This window comes from Erythrolamprus reginae, chromosome 8 (genome assembly GCF_031021105.1).
Source record: "Erythrolamprus reginae isolate rEryReg1 chromosome 8, rEryReg1.hap1, whole genome shotgun sequence".
NCBI classification, from domain to species: domain Eukaryota; kingdom Metazoa; phylum Chordata; class Lepidosauria; order Squamata; family Dipsadidae; genus Erythrolamprus; species Erythrolamprus reginae.
Genome location: NC_091957.1, coordinates 53,721,443 through 53,747,167, shown reverse-complemented (window position 1 = coordinate 53,747,167; position 25,725 = coordinate 53,721,443). Strand labels below are relative to the sequence as shown.

At 42.0% G+C, this 25,725-nt stretch overlaps 1 protein-coding gene across 1 annotated transcript in view; it reads right to left on the bottom strand.

The window, feature by feature from the left end:
• The window catches only part of NRK (Nik related kinase), a 96,403-nt gene that overhangs the window by 58,944 nt on the left and 11,734 nt on the right, over positions 1-25,725 (bottom strand). The window contains 11 exon segments of the mRNA XM_070759943.1: positions 1,061-1,222; positions 5,625-5,832; positions 9,008-9,080; positions 10,267-10,442; positions 11,586-11,664; positions 12,950-13,004; positions 15,398-15,528; positions 16,229-16,319; positions 17,104-17,214; positions 20,611-20,736; positions 24,542-24,657. Of these exon segments, the coding sequence (XP_070616044.1) occupies positions 1,061-1,222; positions 5,625-5,832; positions 9,008-9,080; positions 10,267-10,442; positions 11,586-11,664; positions 12,950-13,004; positions 15,398-15,528; positions 16,229-16,319; positions 17,104-17,214; positions 20,611-20,736; positions 24,542-24,640 (1,311 nt within the window). The 5' untranslated portion in view covers positions 24,641-24,657.

Genomic DNA, 25,725 nt, shown 5'->3' with positions numbered 1-25,725 from the left:
TTTTTTAGTTGTTTTAGTATTGGATTGTTACATGCTGTATTTATCATTGTTGTTAGCCGCCCCGAGTCCACGGAGAAGGGCGGCATACAAATCCAATAAATAAATAAATAAGAAATAAATAAATAAGAAGGCCCTTGTATTTTGCTTCTAACCACTCATTGAGATATATATATGAAGTAGATGTAAAATAAAAAGGAGAAATCTATATAAGTGATAAACTCTCAGAGATAAATTAGGAATGATTTGATGTGTATGAAATGTGTTACTATACCTCTGATTGATTATAGGCGGTTGAAAGCACAACAATTACGTAAATTAAGTAAATAACTAAAATTATTTTCCTTTTCTATGTTACCATTCGTATTAGCCATTGAATTAACTAATTGAATTAACTAATTGTAAACTGATTAGCCAAGCGATTAAATTTTTTCCTTTCTTTTCTCTTTTCCTCTTTTCAGTTCTTATTTCTTATTCTTTTTTTTGTATGTTATATTGTATGTTTTCAAGGATTTTTATGTTTTGTTTTTAATATAAATACTTGCGAGATTGGTGGAGTTGGCTTAGTTCTCCTGCTTGGGAGTGGGGGATTGGACTAGATGACCTACAACAGTGATGGGAAACTTTTTTTTCATTGGGTGACGAAAGAGCGTGTGCGTGCGCACTTTTGGACATGCACGAGTACCAACACCCATAATTCAGTGCTTGGGGAGGGTGAAAACAGCTTCTCGTGACCTCTGGAGGCCAGAAACAGCCTGTTTCCCAACTTCTGGTGAACCCAGTAGGCTCGTGTTTTGCCCTCCCCAGGCTCCAAAGGCTTCCCATCCCCCTGGAGGCTCTACGGAAGCCAAAAACGCCCTCCCAGGGCCTCTGTGCAAGCCAAAAATCAGCTGGCTGGCACACATGTGCATGTTGGATCTGAGCTAGGACATTGGCTCGCGTGCCACCAGATATGGCTCCACCATCACTGACCTACAAGGTCCTTTCCAGCTCCATTCTGATTGGATGCAAAAAATACCTCCCCCCCCCCCGAGATGTCTCCTCTGTCCAGCTATAACCACACCTGTTGCATCCCTATGTGTTGGACCGCATTTCCTTGGCTCCACGCCTCCTCCGGCTTCTCTCGGTTGCTTTTATCCTTCTGCACGTTGCCCGGGTTCCCCTTGCTCTCCGGGTGTCTCTTCTCAAGGTCCAGGTGTTTCCGAAGCTCTTCCTTTTTCTGATGCTGAGCACAGGTCAAGAAAGGACATGGCTTGCATTGCATTGCATTTCTTTAGGGGCATCCCCTACGAGGAGCAAATGACCCGTTCGTAGGTTGCGGCGTCGTTCAGGCATTCTTTGGGATTCTACGCACAATGGAAGTTGTCAAGCTCCCCAAGAAATGTGTTTCCCCCCCCCCTGATTGCGTTTGGCTATTGTTCAATGGACAAATAGATGCAAAATTGTCCTGAGCAAGCTCCCAAATGAAGAAAATATCTCTCCCTCTCCCCCTTCTCTTCCTTTCTTTGTCCCTTTCCCTCTCTCACTTCCTCTCCGTTCCTCCCTCTCTCCATTTCCCTTTCCCTCTCTGCCTTTTCCTCTCTCTCTTCTTCTCCATCTCCCTCCCTCCCCTTCTCTCTCTTTCTCACTCTCTCCCCTTTCCTTTTCTCTCTCTCTCCCTCCCTTTCCTTTTCCTTTTCCCTCTCTCCATTTCCCTCTCGCTCTCCCTTTCCTTTTCCCCCTCTGTCCTTCTCCCTCCCTCCCCCTTTCTCCCTCTCCCTTTTTTCTCCCTTTTCCTCTCTCTCTCCCTCTCCCTCTTTCCCCCCTCTCCCTTTCCTTTTCCCTTTCCCTCTCTCCCTTTCCCTCTCTCCCTCTGCCTTTCCTTTTTCCCCTCTCTCCTTATCCCTCTCTTTCCCCCTCCCTCTCCATCTCTCTCTCCTTTCCCTTTCCTTTTTCTCTCTCTCTCCTTCCCTTTCCCTTTCCCTCTCTCTCTCCCTTTTCCTCTCTTCCTCTCTATCTCCCTCCCTCTCCCTCTCTTCATTTCCCTCTCTCCCTCTGCCTTTCCTTTTTCCCCTCTCTCCTTCTCTCCTCTCCCCCTCTCTCCTTCTCTCCTTCCCTTTCCCTCTCTCCCTCTCCCTTTTCCCCTCTTCCTCTCCCTCTCCCTCCCTCTCCCTCTCTTCATTTCCCTCTCTCCCTCTCCCTTTCTCTCTCTCTCCTTCCCCCTCTCCCTCTCCATCTCCCTCATTCCTTCCCTTTCTTTTCCCTTTCCCTCTCTTGCTTCCTTTTGCTCCCTCCCTCCCCCTTTCTCCCTCTCCCTTTCCCTCTCTCCTTTCCCTTTCCTTTCTCTCTCTCTCCTTCTCTCCTCTCCCCCCTCTCTCCCTTCCCTTCCTTTTCCCTTTCCCTCTCTTGCTTCCTCTCACCCCCTCCCTCTCCCCCTTTCTCTCTCTCTCTTTCCTTTTCTCTCTCTGTCCCTCTTTCTCTCCCCCACCCTCTCTCCATACTGAGCATAAACTTTACATTGGGCTCTTTGTACATCTTATTTTCCTCGAGGTAAATAGATTCCAAATTATACCTTTCTGTGTACTAACATAGAATCGGGCACGACTTAGCGAGGGAACAACAACCACCTATTAAGATAACAGCACCATCACTCGAATCGGTCTAGCTATCTATTTCTGTCCCAACATCCTTTTTTAAACACAACGAGTTGAACACCATATGTCAAATGTTTGAAGGCATTCAACCCTTGCTGGAGAAGGGGGGTTGGGCCAGAAGACCTCCAAGGTCATTCCTTGTCCAGTTGCATCCTTGGACTCTGGCCATGAACGTTCATGCTCACGTGGTTGAAAGCAAACAACTAGATCTGGCCGGTATTGAAACGAGGAACAGACGGAAAGCGGAATCTTTTGCTCAAAAGGGAATTCTTTCCAACATTGGTGTGCGCGTATGAGAGAGCAAAGATGGGAAAATTCAGAATATTGTTGATTTTAAATAGAGCAGGCATTCCAATATTCAAATATTGTTGGAATCCTTTTCTAATAGCTCAACTTTTCTGCAATAGATTATTCATCTAGAGTTCCTGGATTCTGTCTAGCTGTCCATTGGTCCACCCATCCATCCATCCATCTGTCCATCCAGTTATCCATCATCTATTTATCTGTCTGTCTGTCTGTCTGTCTGTCTGATAGATATTGTCTATCTGTCTGTCTGTCTGTCTATCTGTCCATCCGTCCGTCCGTCTGTCCGTCTGACTATCTATCTATCTGTCTGTCTGATAGATATTGTCTGTCTGTCTATCTATCTATCTATCTATCTGTCTGTCTGTCTGTCTGATAGATATTGTTTGTCTGTCTGTCTGTCTATCTGTCCATCCGTCCGTCCGTCCGTCCGTCTGACTATCTGTCTATCTATCTATCTGTCTGTCTGTCTGTCTGTCTGTCTATCTGTCCGTCTGTCCGTCTGACTATCTATCTATCTATCTATCTATCTATCTATCTATCTATCATATGTCTATCTGTCTGTCCGTCCATCCATCCGTCCGTCTGACTGTCTGTCTGTCTGTCTATCTATTTGATACATAATGTCTGTCTATCTATCCATCCATCCATCCATCCATCTATCAGATAGTCTGTCTGTCTATTTAATCTACCTACCATCTCTAACTGTTCTGATGAGATAAAGCCAAAGCAGACAAAAACACTGTCAAACTCTTGGATCCCACCATGCGTTATTCTCTGCTTTTTAAATTTTATTTTTAAGAGTGGACACCGTGGAGGGGTTTTTTAGTTGCTTCTCGATTGATCATTGTTTAACCGTCGGCCTGCAGGACTCTCCCTCCCTGGGCAAAGCCGCCTAAAGGAGCCCAAAGTGCTATTTTCATCTACAAGAGCAGATGTTCTGACATCTAAGGAGGAGGGCAAGACGGGGCCTCCCCAGATTCTTCAAAACAGACCTTGAAAGGCCAAGATGCTTTTGGGTTTTTCTTTGTGCTTTCAAGTCCAGGTTGACTCCTCAGCTAAGCCCCTGCAAATTCCGTGGCAAAGTTTCTTCAGACGTGGTTTGCCATGATTGCTTCCTTGCTAGAGAGGGAGGGACTGGGCCAAAGTCACTCAGCTTCCTTTTTTGCAGGAGGTGCAACTAGGAATTCATGAAATCCCAATTTCCAGCTTGGTGTCTTAAACCACCGCCATAAATCTGCCTCTCTTAAAGGCCACTGCAAATGAAAGCATCGGCCTCCAGCATCTCCTCCCCACACCCCAAGATCGCTTCTGGGCCCCACCAAAGCACCCCAAGGCAGGAATAAAGCTCATGGGTGCTTGTAGGTTAGTCCTTGGCTGGAAGGTAAAACTCCCCCCCCCCCCCACAACCACCAAAAGACCAAGTGTATGCCAGCAGTAGAGAACATTGTGAGGAGTTAGAGTTGACTTTGCAAAATAAACATGATAGCAGTGTCCCACTAGTGGCTGCCCAAAGAAGAGGGAGTCCAGCTATACTCCAAAGCTCCTGAGGGTCGAACAAGAAGCAATGGGTGGAAATTAATCAAGGAGAGAAGCAACCTAGAACTAAAGATAAATTTCCTGATAGAACAATTCATCCATGGAACAGCTTGCCTCCAGAAGTGGTGAATGCTCCAACACTGGAAGTTTTAAAGAAGATGTTGGACAACCATTTGACTAAAGTGGTGTAGGGTTTTCTGCATAAACAGGGGGTTGGACTAGAAGACCTCCAAGGTCCCTTCCATCTCTGTTGTTCTATTCAATTCCTACTCCTATTCCTATTCCATTCATTATTATTCTATTCTATTCTTTCATTCCAATATTTTTTTCTTTTTCTATTTCTATTATTTCTATTTTTATTATTTCTATTTCTATTATATTATTTCTATTCTATTCTATTCTATTCTATCCCATTCCATTCCATCCCATGCCATCCTATTCCTATTTCTATCTATTATATTATTTCTATTCTATTCATTATTATTCTATTCTTTCATTCCAATATCTATTCTGTTCTGTTCTATTCTATTCCTATTTCTTTCTATTACATTCTTTTTATTCTATTCTATTTATTCTATACTATTCTATTCCATTCCATTCTTTCATTCCAATATTTATTCTACTTCTACTTCATTCCATTCCATTTCATTCTATTCTATTCTATTCCATTCTATTCTTTCACTCCAATATTTATTCTACTTCTACTTCATTCCATTCCATTCCATTCTATTCTATTCCATTCTATTCTTTCACTCCAATATTTATTCTACTTCTACTTCATTCCATTCCATTCTATTTCATTCTATTCTATTCTATTCTATTCTATTCCATTCTATTCTTTCACTCCAATATTTATTCTACTTCTACTTCATTCCAGTCCATTCCATTCTATTCTATTCCATTCTATTCTTTCACTCCAATATTTATTCTACTTCTACTTCATTCCATTCCATTCTATTTCATTCTATTCTATTCTATTCTATTCCATTCTATTCTTTCACTCCAATATTTATTCTACTTCTACTTCATTCCAGTCCATTCCTACCCTACCCTACCCTAAGAAAACAAGCAAAGCCACAGGATGAGGCCAGCCGAAGACCACAGAACCCAATCATCGTCCCCTTCGCCCCCCAAATCAAACCGGGTTCCTACATCTTCCAGCTTCTTCCTCTGCAGTTTCTGCTCCACGATGCGCTTCTGCCGCTCCTCCAAGAGCCTTTTGTAGCTCTCCTGCTGTTTCTGCGGCGGCTGGTAGGGCAGGGGCTGCACGCAGGGGGGATCCGGACGGGACTTGTTCTCCTGCTGAAGCCGGAGGAACTCTCGGCGGAGGGTGGATTCCCCCGGGAGATTCACAATGGAGCTTGATTTAAAAACACACATGGGTATAAAATGAGAGAGACCGAGACAGGGAAGGGAAAAAGAAAAAGAGAGAGAGAATGAGAAAGAGAGAGAAAGGAGAGTAAGGGGAGAGAAAGAGAGAATGAGAAAGAAAGGAAGAGAAAAAAAAGTGAGAGAGAGAGAAAGAGAGGAGAGAGAAAGGAGAGTAAAGGGATTGAAAGAGAGGGAGAGAAAAACAAAGAGAGAGAAAGAGGAGAAAAAGAGAAAAGAGAGAGAGAGAAAGAGGGAAAGAGAAAGAAAAAGAAAGAAATTAAGAAAGAAGGAAGGAAGGAAGGAAGGGAAAGGAGAATATAGGGAGAAAAATAGAGGGAGAGAGAAAGAGAAAGGAGAAAAGAGAGAAAGAGAAAGAAAGAGAAAGTAAAAGAAAAAGTAAATACGAAGGAAGGAAGGAAGAAGGAAGGGACGGAGGGAAGGAAAGAAGGAAGGAAGGAAGGAAGGAAGGGAAAGGAGAGTAAAGGGAGAAAAAGAAAGAAAAAAGAAAGAAGAAAGAGAAAGGGAGAAAAGAGAGAACAAGAAAGAAAGAGAAAGAAAAAGACAAAGAAAATAAGAAGGAAGGAAGAATGAAAGGACGGAGGAAAGGAAAGAAAGAAGAAAGGAAGGAAGGAAGGAAAAGGAAAGGGAGAAAAAGAAAGAGAAAAAGAAAGAAAGAAAGAAAGGGAAAGGGAGAAAAGAGAGAAAGAGAAAGAAAGAGAAAGAAAGAGAAAGAAAGAAAGAAAGAAAGAGAAAGAAAGAAAAAGACAAAGAAAATAAGAAGGAAGGAAGGAAGAAGGAAGGGAAGGAGGGAAAAAAGGAAGGAAGAAAAGAAGGAAGAAAGAAAGGAAGAAAGAAAGAAAGAAAGAAAGAGACAATCTGACTAATTTTAATGTTAAGATAGCTCAGCAAATGCCAAAACAACTCATAGCATTAGAACAAGCCAAAAAAAGAAACAACAACAAAAAAACCACCCCAAAACCCGTGAAAAACCTTTCTTAGAGAATACTTAGAATATAAAAAAAAAATAAAAAAAAATTAAAGAAGAAGTAGAAAAAATAAAGAAAAAGAAAAAAAAAGAAGAAAATAAAAAGAAATGAAAAAAAATAAAAAAAAAAAGAAAAAGAATAAAATAAATAAATACAGCTCCCAGACCGGCCTCTGTTTTAGCAACTTTTCTGAATCCCAGTTAAAGCTGATTATCTGTTCGCTAGAGACCTCTCTTCACCGCTGCCTTCCCCAAACCAATTTTAGCATCTGTTCACACTTTGCATTCAACAGCAAAAAAGACTGGAAGGGGAACAAAAGGAGGATTCAACTATATTTTTTTTGAGCTTGTATGGAAACCCATCTGCTGAGGTTCTCGGCTATAAAAGCCCTCGGAAAAAAGCATCGCTCGTGAAACTCAATTTCCTAAAAACCTCAGCATTGGAGTAAGGAGCCAGGCACAATTTTTATTTTGCTTCAGTGCTTTGTATTGTTTTTTAAAGATTAACAACACTTGGAATTTGTGGCTCTTTATTATTATTTCTTTCTTTCTTTCTTTCTTTCTTTCTTTCTTTCTTTCTTTCTTTCTTTCTTTCTTTCTTTCTTCATTCAATTTCTATACCACCCCTTCTCCTGAGACTCAAGGTGGCTTTCCCTTCTTTCCTTCCTTCCTTTTTTCCTTACTTCTTTCTTTCTTTCTCCCTTCCTTCCTTCTTTCTTTCATTCTTTCTCTCTTTCAATTTCTATACCACCCTTCTCCTGAGACTCAAGGCGGCTTTCCTTTCCTTCCTTCCTTCTTTCCTTCCTTCTTTCTTTCTCCCTTCCTTCCTTCTTTCATTCTTTCCCTTCCTTCCTTCCTTCTTTCTTTCTTTCTTTCAATTTCTATACCACCGTTCTCCTGAGACTCAAGGCGGCTTTCCCTTCTTTCCTTCCTTCCTTCTTTCCTTCCTTCCTTCCTTCCTTCTTTCTTTCTTCCTTCCTTCCTTCTTTCATTCTTTCCCTTCCTTCCTTCCTTCTTTCTTTCTTTCTTTCTTTCAATTTCTATACCACCGTTCTCCTGAGACTCAAGGCGGCTTTCCCTTCTTTCCTTCCTTCCTTCTTTCCTTCCTTCTTTCTTTCTTCCTTCCTTCCTTCTTTCATTCTTTCCCTTCCTTCCTTCCTTCTTTCTTTCTTTCTTTCAATTTCTATACCACCCTTCTCCTGAGACTCAAGGCGGCTTTCCCTTCCTTCCTTCCTTCCTTCTTTCTCCCTAACTTCCTTTCCTTCCTTCTTTCATTCTTTCCCTTCCTTCCTTCCTTCCTTCCTTCTTTCTTTCTTTCAATTTCTATACCACCCTTCTCCTGAGACTCAAGGCGGCTTTCCCTTCTTTCCTTCCTTCCTTCCTTCCTTCCTTCCTTCTTCCTTCCTTCCCTTCCTTCTTTCATTCTTTTCCTTCCTTCCTTCCTTCCTTCCTTCCTTCCTTCTTTCTTTCTTTCTATTTCTATACCGCCCTTCTCCTGAGACTCAAGGCGGCTTTCACCAAGGTACTGTAATACAAAACATGTTGGAAATCTAGATAAAATTACAAACTAAAAATCCCCATAGTTAAAAATCAAACAAACAGATTCATACACCATGCATCGTACTTTCATTCATTGGGCAGGACAAGATATTAAAGTTTCAATGGCCCCAAGCCTGCCAGTAGAGGGGCGTCTTTAAAATTCAATCTGTTCCTTTCCTTTCTGATCCAACAAATTGTGGCCTGCAATATTTATCTCCCCACCTTTTCTTGCAGAACACAATTCGTAGCCAGGGTTCTCTGGCCTGAGACAAACCAGGACATACAAAACCTTTGCCAGACCAATTCTTGAATACAGTGCATCTGCCTGGAATCCACACTGTATAACTGACATTAATACAATTGAGCGAGTCCAGAAGTATTTCAGGAGAAGAGTCCTCCACTCCTCTGCTCACAACAAAAGTACTTTATGCCACCAGGCTTGAAATTTGGGGCTTGGACAACCTAGAACGATGCCACCTATGGTTTGACCTAAGCACACTAACTCCACAGATACTTGTCCCGTAGGCTCTCTAGCTGGAGTGGTCCAACCTCATGGGCAACTTTAAGGCCTGTGGACTGGGGAGGCATTGGTCCCATCCCAAAAATTGTTCCAATTTGACCAGCAAAAGCAAAACCAAACCTTGGTTCTCCTTCGTCTTCGTTCAACTCGTCCCCTTCTTCCTCGCTTCCACTGTACTCGTATTCGGTTTCATCTAAATAAAAGAGAGGGATGGGAGGCATAAATCATACCAAAGAAGCATTATTGTTCCAGGCATGGCACAGAAAGTATGCTCCATATGTTAGGGCAGTGTTTCCCAACCTTGGCAACTTGAAGGTATCTGGACTTCAACTCCCAGAATTCCCCAGCCAGCATTCGCTGGCTAGGGAATTCTGGGAGTTGAAGTCCAAATATCTTCAAGTTGCCAAGGTTGGGAAACACTGTGTTAGGGTATATTTGTGTTTCACCGGTGGGTTGCTCCCAATTCTGCCCGGTTCTTAGAACAGGTAGCGCCATTGCCAGGAGGCTCCACCTACTCACCCAGGATCCTTCTGCACACAAACCAATAGCCGCCCCGAGTCTTCGGAGAGGGGCGGCATACAAATCTAAGTAATAAATAATAAATAAATAAATAGTATAAGGTTTTACAATAACTACTGGTGTGTTTATATGAGAGGGAGGAAGGGAGAGAAGACATAAAGGAATTAAGCTATGAGAATGCTTTATCTATCTGGTTCTCTCTGTTCCTCTCTCTCTCACCCCTATCTAATCTATCTTCCTCTATATCTACTGTGTGTATTACTCTAAATAATTGTATCTTACTGTACAAAAACTATGTTCTTACAAATTAAAAAATCATTAATTGCATAAATGCACTTGGAAACAGTTCGCTTAAATACGTGAGTCAACGGAAACAGTTTATTTATCTTTCTTTCTTTCTTTCTTTCTTTCTTTCTTAATCAATCAATCAATCAATCAATCAATCAATTAATTAATTAGATTTGTATGCCGCCCTTCTCCGGAGACTCGGAGCGGCTCACAACAACAAAAACAGTACAAATCCATTAACCAATAGTATCTCTTTTTTCCTTTCCTTTTTCCTTTTTTTAGCCTTTCCTTTTTTTTCCCTTTTCCTTCTCTTTCCTTTCCTTTCCTTTTTTGTTTATCGTGTATAAATTCAGTCTAGGCTTATGTGATAACTGGGTAACTCAATAAGAACAAATTATAATAAATATACTTCAAATATACTTCATTGATCTAGAATCTATATAGAAAAAAGAATGGTAAACTGCTGAAATGTGAGCCTAAAAACTTCAACCAACACCAAACAAGTATGTTAACTTTGTTCATTTTAATTGTTTAGTAAAGTCTATTAAAAAAAAAAAGAATGTAGAAATCACCTTTTTCTCCTTTTTTCTTCCTGGTTCTGTCTAGATGATCTTTTAGCAAGATGCGAACTTGGCGTTCGTTTTGCATGTCCCTGATGAAGGAATGCTTGAGCAGAGTCTCGGTCACAGGCCGATGCGTGTAATTTTTGACCAAGCAACTGTCGACAAAGTTCAGAAACTTTTTTGACCTAAAAAAAACCCCCAAGTGAAAGAAATCAGGAAAAATGACACAAATAATCTAATTTTAATTATGGGTTTTTAATCAGGGTTTTATAGTTTTAGATTGTATATTTGACTTCTTTTTATTGCTTTTGTATGTAGATTGTTATTGTAAGCTGCCCTGAGTCCTTTGGGATTGGGCGGCATAAAAGCCGAATCAAATAAATAAATAAATAAATGAATGAATGAATGAATGAATGAATGAATGAAAAAAGGAAGGAAGGAAGGAAGGAAGGAGGAGGGGAAGAGGAAGCAGAAGAGGAGGAGGAAGAAGAAGAAGAAGAAGAAGAAGAAGAAGAAAAGAAGAAGAAGAAGGAGGAGGAGGAGGAGGAGGAGGAGGAGGAGGAGGAGACGACGACAACGACATTATGGGTGAAGATCAAACCAGAGATACAAGTAGTAATTCAGATAACCAGATACATTAAGTGCATAAATATTATTTACTTTGGCAAATATCTTCGTCAAGAGCAATCCTAGTCATACACAATTACATCAGTCAATACTCGCAATACTTATAGCAATATTATACACCTCTACTTATAAAATACATTAGACCAACATTTGAACACACAATTCTACAGCAAACTCACATAGACAAACCAGAAATAGCAGAGAATAACAGAGAGAGAGGGAGGGAGGGAGGGAGACAGAGACAGAGAGAAGGAAAGAGAGAGATAGAGAGACAGAGAGAGGGAGAGAGGAAGAGAGAGGGGGGAAGGGAGGGAGGGAGACAGAGACAGAGAAAGGGAAAGAGAGCGATACAGAGACAGAGAGATGGAGAGGGAGGGAGGTCCTTGGTGCACTCTGAAATTGGTTGCTTTCTTGCAGATGTTTCATTATTCAACTCGATAACATCATAAGTGTTACCAAGAGGAAAACATCGCTTCCGCCAACAAGCAAGCCGGTAAGACAGACAGACAGAGAGCAAACTCCACTCCCTTCTAATAAGGATGATGTTCCCTAGTTGGGTAATGAAACGTCTGCCGAAGAGAAGCACTTGGACTTCAATCCGAGGAGCAAGATGAGATTGCAACTGTTGGAAACCCAAATGAGACCCTCCACCCTAACAAGAGACAACCGGGCATTGATTATAATTGAAACCGATGCTTTACCATTTCCTAGACTTCAGTTTCGGAGAAGGGTTCCGTGGAATCAGAAAGAGGGCTCTCATCGGATGCATGTCGCACAAAGCTACAATAAAAAACAGAGCTACAATAAAAAACAGAGCTACAATAAAAAAATAAATACAATATATATATATATATTAAAAATAAATACTCTGAGCCAGGTTTACATCCCCACTGCCCATAGCTGTGACTTAAGTTCTCTAATCCTGAATAGGTAAAGGTTAGTTGGGGGAAAGATCAGAAGCAACGTGAGAAAATATTATTTGACTGAAAGAGGAGTAGATGCTTGGAACAAACTTCCAGCAGACGTGGTTGGTCAATCCACAGGAATTGAATTGAAACATGCCTGGGATAAACATAGATCCATCCTAAAGTGGAGACGTGATAGCAGTCTTCCAATATCTCAGGGGTTGCCACAAAGAAGAAGGAATCAACCTATTCTCCAAAGCACCTGAGGGCATAAATGAGTCTTAAGGCTCTTTTGAAAGGCAAGGAGGATGGGAGCAGTACGAATCTCCAGGGGGAGATGATTTCAGAGGGCCGGGCCCCCCCACAGAGAAGGCTCTTCTCCTAGACATTGTCTAGTTGATGGAACCTGGAGAAAGCCGACTCTATGGGACCTGGCCAGTCGCTGGGATTCGTGCGGCAGAAGGCGGTCCCACAAGATATATTCTTATGGTGCCCAGAGAGAGAAATATCTGCCTCCTACCTAGGATTGAACTCCTGATTGTGAGACAAGAGCCCTACCACTCGGCCACTGCACCATTCCCAAACATGAACCTGTGATACTGTTGAAAAAAATCAGTTGATCACAGGGTCAAAAGCTGTTGGTTATGACCTATAAAGCCCTTCATGGCATCGGACCAGAATATCTCTGGGACCGCCTTCTGCCGCACGAATCCCAGCGACTGGTCAGTTCCCACAGAGTTGGCCTTCTCCGGGTCCTGTCGACTAAACAATGTCATTTGGCAGGACCAGGGGAAGAGCCTTCTCTGTGGCGGCCCTGACCCTCTGGAACCAGCTCCCCCCCGGAGATTAGAATTGCCCCCACCCTCCTTGCCCTTCGTAAACTCTTTAAAACCCACCTCTGTCGTCAGGCATGGGGGAATTGAAACATCTCCCCCGGGCCTATACAGTTTATGCATGGTATGTTTGTGTGTATGTTTTTGCTTTTTAATAAGGGGTTTTTAGTGAATTTTAAATTATTAGATTTGTTATACATTGTTTTATTGTTGTTGTGAGCCGCCCTGAGTCTACGGAGAGGGGCGGCATACAAATCTAATGAATAAATAAATAAATAAATACTGCTAAGTAGCCACAAAGAATTTTTAAACACGCAGTCAACTTACGGGGAGCTCCTTCAGCCATTTCGATTGCGGTGATACCCAAGGACCACAAGTCACTCTGGAAAAAAAAAAGGTTGTTGATGGAATGAAAAGCAGGAGTCAAATGGATTTGTTTAGGGCTTCATGTGTTGTATGGAGCTAGAAGAAGCAGATTAAGGAAGCCAACATTTACAGAATCCCCTACGAGACTAGACTTTCAATCCTGGGCCTAGAAAGTTTAGAACTAAGATGCCTTAAACAAGATCTAAGTATTGCCCCCAAGATCATATGCTGCAACGTCCTGCCTGTCGGCGACTACTTCAGCTTCAACCACAACAACACAAGAGCACACAACAGATTTAAACTTAATATTAACCGCTCCAAACTTGACTGTAAAAAATATGACTTCAGTAACCGAGTTGTCGAAGCATGGAATTCATTACCGGACTCAATTGTGTCATCCCCCAACCCCCAACACTTTACCCTTAGATTATCCACGGTTGACCTCTCCAGATTCCTAAGAGGTCAGTAAGGGGCGAGTACAAGTGCACTAGAGTGCCTTCCGTCCCCTGTCCTATTGCTCTCCTATATCTCCTATACCTTTCTTCTATTCCTATATCTCTTCTTCTATTTTTTCATTGATATGTTCTATTACTATATCTTCTATTCTATTCTTTCTTAGATATATTTTACTATGAGTATCTCCTCTATAACCTTCATCATGTATTTTACTATGTGTATATATATATATATACCCACTAAAACCCTCATTGTGTATTGGACAAAATAAATAAATAAATAAAAAATATATAAAATAATTAACCATTATGCCACAGTGCTTCCTTCCCTCCTTTATACATTTTTCTATAAACTAAAAAAACTTTGTATAATCAAAGGTTAGCAAAAAGAAATTTAAAAAACCCAGGCATAATAACACAAAAGTTTCAGACTTCTTCCCCCCCCTCTAAATAGTACATTTCCCAAATTTTTAAGATTATTTCAACCCATTAGCCAATTAATGCTTTTCTGCAAAATAATGTTTTTTTTATCATGCCTAACTTTAAGGGTGATGCTCACTTTGCGGGAAATTCAAAAGTGTTTCTGGAGCCACACGAACATGCCCCCTCTTTGCTGCTCATAGAAGTAGCTTCATCTCTCTCCTTGAAAGTGGACAGGGCTCCTTTAATGAGTAGTTGAGAAAGGCTGGACTCATGCAGGGTTAGAAATCCCTTGTGAAGCATCCTTGGCTCCTCTCTGTCGTTTAGAGATACGTAGCTTGAAACCGTAGCAAAGTGCAGCAGGTATCGATCAAGGAGGAAGGAAGGAAGGAAGGAAGGAAGGAAGGAAGGAAAGAAAAGGCAGAAATCAAGATGAAGCATAGAAGGTGAGACAGAAATGATACTGGTTCAAAAGTCCAGGAGGGCTGCACTTCAAAGAGAATAAAAGGCAATATTTATGACCGGAGGGACTGCTAAGCCAAGCAGTTCATATCGAGAGAGAAAAAGAGGAAATAAGAATATGGTCAGCTATGTGTGTCTGGATATAAAAGAGAATTGGGGAAGTGAGAAAATCATTTAACCGTCTTTCCACTTTCCTGCTGATGAGATAGATAGATAGAGAGAGAGAGAGAGAGAGAGAGAGAGAGAGAGAGAGAGAGAGAGATAGAGAGATAGAGAGATAGATAGAGATAGATAGATAGATAAGATAGATAGATAAAGACATGCAATATTAGGTAGATACATGGATAGCTAGAGAGATGAGATGATAGGTAGGTAGGTAGATAGATAGATAGGATAGAGAGAGAGAATACATAAATACACACTCACACGCACAGGGGGGAGAGAGAAAGAGAGAGAGGTAGAGAGGTAGGTAGGTAGAAAGAAAGATTAGATAGACGGACAGACAGATGATAGATAAATAGATAGATTGATAGAGAGAGAGGTAGATAGATAGGTAGAAAGATTAGAGAGACAGATATATAGATAGACAGACAGACATATAGATAGGGCTAGATGGCCAGATACAATGGATAGATGATAGGTGGATATATGATAGGTAGGTAGGTAGGTAGGTAGATAGATAGATAGATGATAGATAGATAGATAGATAGGTGACAAATTCATAGAAGGACGGATAAATGAACAAAAATAGATGATAGAGGCATAGAGCTATTGAGATAGGTGAATGGATAGATGATGGCTGGATAGAAGATGGATAGATAATATATGAATAAAATGAGGTATAGATGGAGGTATAGATAGATGATAGGTGGACAGATGGATAGATGGTATTTGGATATATGGAGGGATGGATGGACAGACAGATATCTTGAGGTTGCCAAGGTTGGATACCCTGATTAATAACATCACACAATTCAATTGGAGGAATTATTTTTTCCCTTCCTAATAAGGAGCAAATGTATGATTCCTTTCCATTGACTTGGAGTGGATAGACGTCAATGGGAAAACTTACCCTGTAGTCATAGGTTGATTCTGGGTTTTCATCACAAGCAATAACTTCAGGCGCCATCCAGTAAGGTGTCCCAATGAAAGTGTTTCTCCTGCCAATCGTCCGGTCTAGCTGAGCACTGACTCCAAAATCAACTGCAAAAGGGGGGGAGGGGAATCACAAAGCAATAACTTTGAAAACTGTGGCTTAAGAAAAGGAGGAGGAAGAGGGGGAGGGGGGTGAAGAAAAAGAAGAAGAGGAGGAGGAGGAAGAGAAGGAGGAGAAGGGGGAAGAAGAAGAAGAGGAGGAGGAGGGGGAGGGGGAGGGAGGGTGAAGAAAAAGAAGAGGAGGAGGAGAGAGGAAGAGGGGGAGGGGGAAGAAGAAGAAGAGGAGGAGGAGGGGGGAAGGGGGAAGAGGGAGGAGGAAGGGGACGAAGAAAAAGAAGAAGAGGAGGAGGAGGAGGAACAGGGAGGAAGAAGAGGAGGGGGAAGGAAGGAAAGAAGGAAAGAAGAAAGGAGGTGGAGGAAGAGTAGAAGGAGGAGGAAAAGGAGAAGAAGGAGAAGAAGAGGAGGAGGAGGAGGTGTGGGGGAGGGGGAAGAGGGAGGAGGGAGTGAGGGGGAAGAAGGAAAAGAGGAAGAGGGAGGAGGAAGAGGAAGGAGGAGGGGGATAAAGAAGAAGAAGAAGATGAAGAAGAAGAAGAAGAAGAAGAAGAAGAAGAAGAAGAAGAAGAAGAAGAAGAAGAAAAGGTATAGGAGGAGAACGAGGAAGAAGAGGAGGAGGAAGAAGAGGAAGAGGAGGAAGAGGAAGAGGAGGTCAGCACCCTCTGTGCAAAACCCAGACACATCACATACCTACCTAATTTCACTTCAGCGTTTTCCGTTAACAGCACGTTCTGCCCCTTAATATCTCGATGGATAACATGGTGAGCATGTAAGTGTGACAGACCCTAAAAGAAAGACGACCCAGCTTTATCTTTATGGCTCATTTCTGCGTCTTTTCAAAACTGTTGCAACCATAGATTCCTACCGCAAGTGCTTAGGACAGTGATGGCAAACCTATGGCACAGGTGCCACAGGTGGCACGCAGAGCTATAACTTCTGGCATGCAAGCCGTTGCCCTAGCTTAGCTCCAACGTGGATGTGTGTGTTGGCCAGCTGATATTTGGTTTGCACAGAGGCGCTAGGAGGGCGTTTTTGGCTTCCAGAGAGCCTCCAGGGGGACGGGGAGGGAGATTTTACCCTCTCCCGGCTCCAGGGAAGCCTTTGGAGCCTGGGGAGGGAGAAACACGAGCCTACTGGGCCCACCAGAAGTTGGGAAACAGGCCATTTTCAGCCTCCGGAGGGCCTCCAGGGGGCAGGGGAAGCTGTTTTCGCCCTCCCCAGGCATTGAATTATGGGTGTGGGCACTCGCGCATGGGCGATAGCAAGCGTGCATACACTTTCGGCACCCGAAGAAAAAAATGGTTTGCCATCACTGGCCTAGGACAGTGATGAACTGGGAGGAACCAGTCTGAACTGGGAGGAACCCAACCCTGCAACCGAGTTACTAACACAATATCTACAGGGATTCACATAACAACTTTGGCAAAAGTCACTTAACCCCCGTCTTACTCAGCAAAAGAAATTTGGGGATCAAATTGCAATCGTAAATTGAGGATTCCCTTGTCTGTTGGTCATTTCCAAGGTGGTTTTCAAGGGTTTCATTCAACATTTCAACCCAGGGAGACTTACTCTAAGGACCTCTCTGCAGATGTAGGCGATCCAGTCTTCCTTGAAGCAATTCCCCTTCGTTTTCTTCACCAAATCGGTGACTGATCCAGCCCCACAATACTCCATCACCAACTGAGGAATTAAAAGCAAAATGATGGTTGCTAGTTACAGAAGGTTTACCAGGCATCCATCCATCCATCCATCAGGCCAGCCAGCCAGTCATTTACCTACCTACCTACCTACCTACCTACCTACCTACCTACCTAGAGAGAGGGAGAGAGAAGGAGGGAAGCAGGAGGAAGATGGAGGGAGACAGAAGGGGAGAATGAGAAGGAGAAAGAGACAGAGAAGGCAAAAGAGAGAGAGAAGCAGAGAGGGAGGGAGAGAGACGGAGACAGTGGGAGAAAAAAGGAGAGAGGGAGGGGGAGAAAGAGGAAGGGTTAGAGAGAGAAAGAGAGAGAGAAGGAGAGAGGGAGGGGAGAGAGGGAGGGGGAGAGAGAGAAATAGAGAGAGAAGGAGAGAGAGGAGAGAGAGAGGGGAGATAGGAAGGGAGGGAGACTGAGAGAAGGGGGAAGAGAGAAAGAGAGAGAAAAGGAGAGGCGGAGGGGGAGAGATGGAGGGAGAAAGAGAGAAGGAGAAAGAGAGAGAGAAGGAGAAAGAGAGAGGTGGAGGGGGAGAGATGGAGGGAGACAGTGAGAAAGAGAGAAGGAGAAAGACAGAGAAGGAGAGAGGGAGGGAGAGAGATGGAGGGAGAAAGAGTGAAGGAGAAAGAGAGAAAGAAGTAGAGAGGCAGAGGGAGAGAGATGGGGAAGGTGGGAGGGAGAAAGAGAGGGAAAGAAGGAGAGAAATGGAAAGAGAGAGAGAGAGAAGAAATGGGAATGGATCATGCATTTCACTGCCTTCACCATACAGCTGAAATATAACCCTTCCTCGAGAACTGCTTGCCTAAGCTCCCCACCGCAACATCATCCCTTCCACAGCAAACACACAATTGACATAGTTGCTTCCCTTCGGTTCCCCTGCTTTAATCACGGGTCCTAATTACGCGGACAACTGTGCAAAGCGACAATTACAGCGGCTATCCGTCAGAGCTTCCAGATGGTCACTCGTGGTGGCTCATCTCCCAACGCAACCACAAAATTGTTGAGATTAGCTGAAGACCTGAAGGCTACAGAGAATATGGTGTTCTGCATCCAGGCCTGAATTGCAACGTCTAAACCCACGGATGATAAAAGACTCCAGACAAAATAGTCTGGGGAAGCTCCTTTCCTTGGCTAGATGTTTCTCAACCCCCTCTGGTATTTTCCTGACCAGTTTTAACTATCTCCTCCTGTTTTAGCGCATATCTGGCCTCTTTAAGAGATAATGCAGAGCAAAGATTCACATACAGTGGTGCCTCTACCTAAGAACGCCTCTACTTACGAACTTTTCTAGATAAGAACCGGGTGTTCAGGATTTTTTTTGTCTCTTCTCAAGAACCATTTTCCACTTACAAACTCCAGCCTCCCAAACTGTAACTGGAAAAGGCAGGGAGAAGCCTCTGTGGGGCCTCTCTAGGAATCTCCTGGGAAGAAACAGGGCTGGAAAAGGTGGGGAGAAGCCTCAGTGGGACCTCTCTAGGAATCTCCTGGGAGGAAATAGGGCCAGAAAAGGTGGGGAGAAGCCTCCGTGGGGCCTCTCTAGGAATCTCCTGGGAGGAAACAGGGCCGGAAAAGGTGGGGAGAAGCCTCCGTGGGGCCTCTCTAGTAATCTGCTGGGAGGAAACAGGGCCGGAAAAGGTGGGGAGAAGCCTCCATGGGGCCTCTCTAGGAATCTCCTGGGAGGAAACAGGGCCAGAAAAGGCAGGGAGAAGCCTCCATGGGGCCTCTCTAGGAATCTCCTGGGAGGAAACAGGGCCTCAACCCTCCTTGTGGTTTCCTCAATCGCACACATTATTTGCTTTTACATTGATTCCTATGGGAAAAATTGCTTCTTCTTACAAACTTTTCTACTTAAGAACCTGGTCACGGAACGAATTAAGTTCGTAAGTAGAGGTACCACCGTATCTTGGTGTCTTAACAGAAAGCAGAGAGAACAAGGTCTCTGGTTTTATTATTATTATTATTATTATTATTATTATTATTATTATTATTATCATCATCATCATCAATCATCATCATCATCTACAATTGTATCACAGTGGCCAATTGTAACAACAACAACAACAGAACTGGAAGTGGCCTTGGAGGTCTTCTAGTCTAACCCCCTGCTTGGTCAGGAAACCCTATACCACTTAAAACAAATGGTAATCTAACATCTTCTTAAAAACCTCTAGTGTTGTTCCACAAATTAATTGTTCTAACTGTCAGGAAAATTCTCCTTAGTTCTAAGTTGCTTCTTTCCTTGATTAGTTTCCATCCATGTTCTTCCCTTAGGTGCTTTGGCGAATGAGTTGACTCTCTCTTCTTTGTGGCAACCCCTGAGTTACTGGAACACTGCTATTGTGTCTTCCCTGGTCCTTCCTTTCATTAAACTAGCCATGCCCAGTTCCTGCAACCGTTCTTCATGTGCTTTAGCCTCCAGTCCCCTAATCATCTTTGTTGTTCTTCTCTCCACTCTTTCTAGAGTCTCAATATTCTTTTTACATTGTGGCGACCAAAACTGAATTCCGTATTCCAAGTGTGGCCTTACCAAGGCCTTATAAAGTGGTATTAACACTTCACGTGATCTTGATTCTATCCCTCTGTTGACGCAGCCTAGAACTGTGTTGGCTTTTTTGGCAGCTGCTGCACACGGCTGGCTCCTATTTAAATGGTTGTCCACTAGGACTCCAAGATCCCTCTCACAGTTACTACTGTTGAGCAAGGTACCACATATATTGTACCTGTGTGTTTTGTTTTTCTTGCCTAAATGTAGAATCTTACTTTTTTCACCATTGAATTTCACTTTATTAGAGAGCACCCAATGTTCACGTTTGTCAAGATCCTTCTGTATTTTGTGCCAGTCTTCTGGAGTGTTGGCTATTCCTGCCAGTTTGGTGTCATCTGCAAATTGAATGAGTTCCCCATCTATCCCCTCATCCAAATCAAGATGTTGAAGAGTACTGGACCTAAGCAAAGTCTTGGGGTGCTCCATTGCACAAATCTCTCCATGTAGATACAGTTCCATTGAGCACTACACGTTGAGTGCAGTGGGGTGCTCCATTGCACAAATCTCTCCATGTAGATACAGTTCCATTGAGCACTACACGTTGAGTGCAGTTGGTTAGCCAGTTTTGAATCCATCTAGTAGTGATGCTGTCTAACCCACATTTTTCAGCTTTATCTACTAGTAGGTTATGGTTTACTTTATCAAATGCCTTATTGAAGTGCAAGTAAATTAAATCAACAGCATTCCTCTTGTCACTTTGTCAAAGAATGCAATAAGATTTTTTTGAAACCCATCACTGCCCTCCAAGAACCAATCAGTTCCTCCATGGGAACTAAAAGTTATCTAAAATGCCCAACACGCGTATAAGTACAGAAGAAAGAGAAGAAGACAACGACTTACCCATAACTGATCGTCCTGACCTGCTGGACTTTTCTTGACAAAAGCACCATAGTAGGTCGCAATGTTCCGATGGTGAGAATACTTCTTCAGCATATTAATTTCCAATTTGATTTCTTCCTCCTCATCCTAAAATGAACAAAAAAGGTGGGATATTGTTCTGTCTAGACAGGTCACCGATCAGAATTAAAAACCACACACACTCCAAGGATTAAAAAAAGAGTCTATTGCTTACAAAAGGTTCAGGCAAAAATAGTTAATAGTCCAAACTCTAAATTAGTCCATTTTGGCAGAGTTTTCGGATTAATGTCTCTGAGATAAGGACAGGTCTGGATCAGAAGACAGCGACTCATTAGGGATTCCTTTGAAGGGATTCTCTCCATCAACTAGACTTACTTTTCTCTGTAGCTCTTCAGACTTATGCAGATTACATGATTCAGCCATGATTTATGAACATTGTTCATCATGTCCACTTCTCGCAATGCTGTCCCTTATATAGTGACAAGGCGTGGCCAAATGATCCATAGAGCCACCAACACATAGATATCTTCCTTCTCAGATACTCATATCTGGATATAGTTCTCCTCACTCTTGCATCTAACATGGGCCCCTCCTCTATATCCTCTTCCTCCTCTGACTCACTCAATACCCTAACTGGAGCTGCTACAGTCTCTCGTTGGTCCTCAGTTTCTACCTCCTCATCACTCTCACACTTAGGTATCAGGAACACTAGCCTAGGATTTTTACTACCGCACTGTGGGCATGGCTTATTTTGTGGGTGTGGCTTGCCAACCATGTGACCAGGTGGGAGTGGCTTAAAGGTCACATGACTGGCTTGTTAATTGATTGACTGTGTGCCTGTTTTTTATATATATTGGGATTGTTTTATGAAATTACTAATTTTAAATAGTAATTAGATTGGTGGGCATTGGATTTGTTATTGTGTACTGTTTTTTATTATTGTTGTGAGCTGCCCCGAGTTTTCGGAGAGGGGCGGCATATAAATCCAATAAATCTAATATAATATAATATAATCTTTAAAGGTGGCCAACTCGACCTCACTCACGTCAAGAGTTTGGATTAGGGTTAGGGTGCCTGGCCTCTTATTTATTTATTTGTTTGTTTGTTTATTATTACTGAACATCCAAAATATACCATTTGATTCTATGTATACATGCCATATCTGTTCATACATATTACACAGAGACACACAAAAATATATACTACTCAAAAAAATAAAGGGGGAACCTTCAAAGAACCCATCCTAGATCTGAATGAATGAAATATTCCCATTGAATACTTTGTTCTGTCCAAACTTGAATATGCACAACAGCAGGTGAAATTGATTGTCAATCAGTGCTGCTTCCTAAGTGAACAATTTGAGTTAATAATAATAATAATAATAATAATAATAATAATAATAATAATAATTTATTAGATTTGTATGCCACCCCTCTCCGAAGACTCGGGCGGCTCACAACACAGAAGTTTGATTTATTTGGAGTTATATTGTGTTGTTTAAGTGTTCCCTTTAATATTATTTTTTGAACAGTGTACATGAACTACTATATAAACTGCATGAGTATGTACACAAACACACACGCACAGCTCTTCTAAAATTATACACATTTATTGCAATAGGAAAAACATACCCAGAGCCCAGAAGGGGAAAAAAAGAAAATAAATCATTTTTTTCCCTACCTGTTCTGTGCACCTGGCCAAACTTTTTCTACAGGTTCTGCATACCTGACCGTACCCGTAGGAGCCCATCACTGCCTCCACCCCTCCCTGAAATGCACTACCGACAAATTTCTGCCCGGCAGATGTCTGATTATCCCATGGTGACCAACGTCGCATTTTGCTGCCTGGGCAGCTCACAACAGAAGCATCTCAGTAGCTGAAAAATGAAGACGAAAAGCAACCCCTGAGCAGCAATGGAAGAGAAATTGTGCCCGCCTGCCTTGGAAGAACTGAGCAAACGCTCATTTTAGGGCTTGCAAAGGCAAAAATTTGAAGCGGCTAAATTTAGACACACACACACACAGAGGGTTCGAGATGCTTACAAAGTAAGACAACGGTTGTTAAAAATCTATGTCCTTTCTAAGAAAATAAAAATAAAAATTGAGGAACGGAGACCGCAAAACCAGAAATAGAACTGACAACTTCTTCTTGTCTCAGCATTGCAACACTGCCCTAGATTCCAAAGAGCAAAGAGGCTCGTTGGTGAAAGACCAGGAGGTCAAGACAACCCAGGCCAGGGTAGAGTAAGCCAAAAGGAAATGGCCCAGTGGTTAGAGTGTAGCACTACAGGCTACTTCAGCTAACTGCTGTTCTGTCAGGCTCTCTGGTAGACTTCTCCCAAAAATTCACAGGTACAAATTTCAGACACACACACGTTTGAAAATTCAAAACAATGTTCTTTATAATGAAAATTCACTTAAACCAAGCCCTCTTTTGGTATAGCAAAGAGAACTGGTCTCCAAACAAACTGGTTCTAGCTTGCAGCTGTGAGGCAATTCACAGTCCTTCTTCTTTCACATAGTGAAAAACACTTTGCTCTGGTTTAGTTTCAAAGTGGGGAAAAATCAGCACACAAAAGGTCAAAGTCAGTAAAGCAGGCACGAAACACCACGATCATATAATCCTCCACAATGGCCAAACCCACAGGCTGCTCTTTATAGCAGCCTCACTAATGACCACAGCCCCACCCAACCACAGGTGGCCTCATTTTCTTTGATAATAATCTCTCAGTTGTTGTTGTTGCCTATGCATCGCTCTCTGCATGCGTGGCTGTATCATTAACTCTTTTTATTATTATTATTATTATTTATTCGATTTGTATGCCGCCCCTCTCCGAAGACTTTTGAAAATATTATTTTACTGCAAGAGTAGTAGATGCTTGGAGCAAACTTCCAGCAGAGATGGGTGGTAAATCCACAGTCACTGAATTGAAACATGCCTGGGATAAAAATAGATCCATCCTAAGATAAAACACAGGAAAGAGTATAAGGGCAGACTAGATGGACCATGTGGTCTTTTTATGTGGTCAATCTTCTAGGTTTCTACTGTATGTTTCTAAGCCGTCAATTTTCTAGGTTTCTACTGTATGTTTCTATCTATCTATCTATCTATCTATCTATCTATCTATCTATCTATCTATCATCTATCTATCTATCTATGTATCATCTATCTATCTATCTATCTATCTATCTATCTATCTATCTATCATCTATGTATCTATCATCTATCTATCTATCTATCATCTATCTATCTATCATCTATCTATCTATCTATCTATCATCTATCTATCTATCTATCTATCTATCTATCTATCATCTATCTATCTATCTATCTATCATCTATCTATCTATCTATCTATCTATCTATCTATCTATCTATCATCTATCTATCTATCTATCTATCTATCTATCTATCTATCATCTATCTATCTATCTATCTATCTATCTATCTATCTATCTATCTATCTATCTATCTATCTCTCCCCTTGACTCTCTGGATTCCCAGTCCTTGTGTGAGTCTCAAACACAACCATCCCTCATCTTCAAGGCCGTGTTTCGAGAAACACAGTTGTTTATTATTTTGCCCCTGGACAAACCAACTCATGTCTCTATCTATCTATGTATCTATCTATGTATCTGTCTATCTATGTATGTATCTATGTATGTATCTATGTATCTATCTATGTATGTATCTATGTATCTATCTATCTATCTCTATCTATCTATCTATCTATCTATCTATCTATCTATCTATCTATCTATCTATCTATCTATCTCTCCCCTTGACTCTCTGGATTCCCAGTACTTGTGTGAGTCTGAAACACAACCATCCCTCATCTTCAATGCCGTGTTTCGAGAAACACATTCGTTTATTATTTTGCCCCTGGACAAAACCAACTCATGTCTCTGCTCACCTCGGTTACATTCATAACCTTGATTGCCGCCAGCTGCCCTGTTTTCACGTGGCGACCCTGAAAAAAAAGAGAGAAAGAAACAACAACAATGAAGCCCATAAAAGCATCCCAATTACCTAATGATAGCCCACTCAATGGCCTGCACAAGCCAACACGCCGAATCCATCACTTTGAAATACATCATTATAAAAACGGCTGTTTGAAAACCTCACCCAGAGCAACTCGGAACAAATTTGCACAGCATCTAAATGGAAAATCGATAGTCCGCCGTTAGGGTGATCCAACACAGTGAATTAATACCGGAAGCATGCTGCCCAGAGCTTACCATGTTGGTGAGCTGGGTGGCAAAGAAATGCAATAAATAAACTGCAGTTTAATGTTTCCAAATGTAAAACAATGCACTTGGGGAAAAGGAATCCTCAATCTGAGTATTGCATTGGCAGTTCTGTGTTAGCAAAAACTTCAGAAGAGAAGGATTTGGGGGCAGTGATTTCTCAAAATGGGTGAGCAGTGTAGTCGGGCAGTAGGAAAAGCAAGTAGGATGCTTGGCTGCATAGCTAGAGGTATAACAAGCAGGAAGAGGGAGATTGTGATCCCCTTATATAGAGCACTGGTGAGACCCCATTTGGAATACTGTGTTCAGTTCTGGAGACCTCACTTACAAAAAGAGATTGACAAAATTGAACGGGTCCAAAGACAGGCTACAAGAATGGTGGAAGGTCTTAAGCATAAAACGTATCAGGAAAGACTTCATGAACTCCATCTGTATAGTCTGGAGGACAGAAGGAAAAGGGGGGACATGATCGAAACATTTAAATATGTTAAAGGGTTAAATAAGGTCCAGGAGGGAAGTGTTTTTAATAGGAAAGTGAACACAAGAACAAGGGGACACAATCTGAAGTTAGTAGGGGGAAAGATCAAAAGCAACATGAGAAAATATTATTTTACTGAAAGAGTAGTAGATCCTTGGAACAAACTTCCAGCAGACGTGGTAGATAAATCCACAGTAACTGGATTTAAACATGCCTGGTATAAACATATATCCATCCTAAGATAAAATACAGAAAATAGTATAAGGGCAGACTAGATGGACCATGAGGTCTATTCCATTCCATTCCAATCCATTCCATTCCTTTCCTTTCCTATCCTATCCTATCCTATCTTATCCTTTCTTATTGTTATGT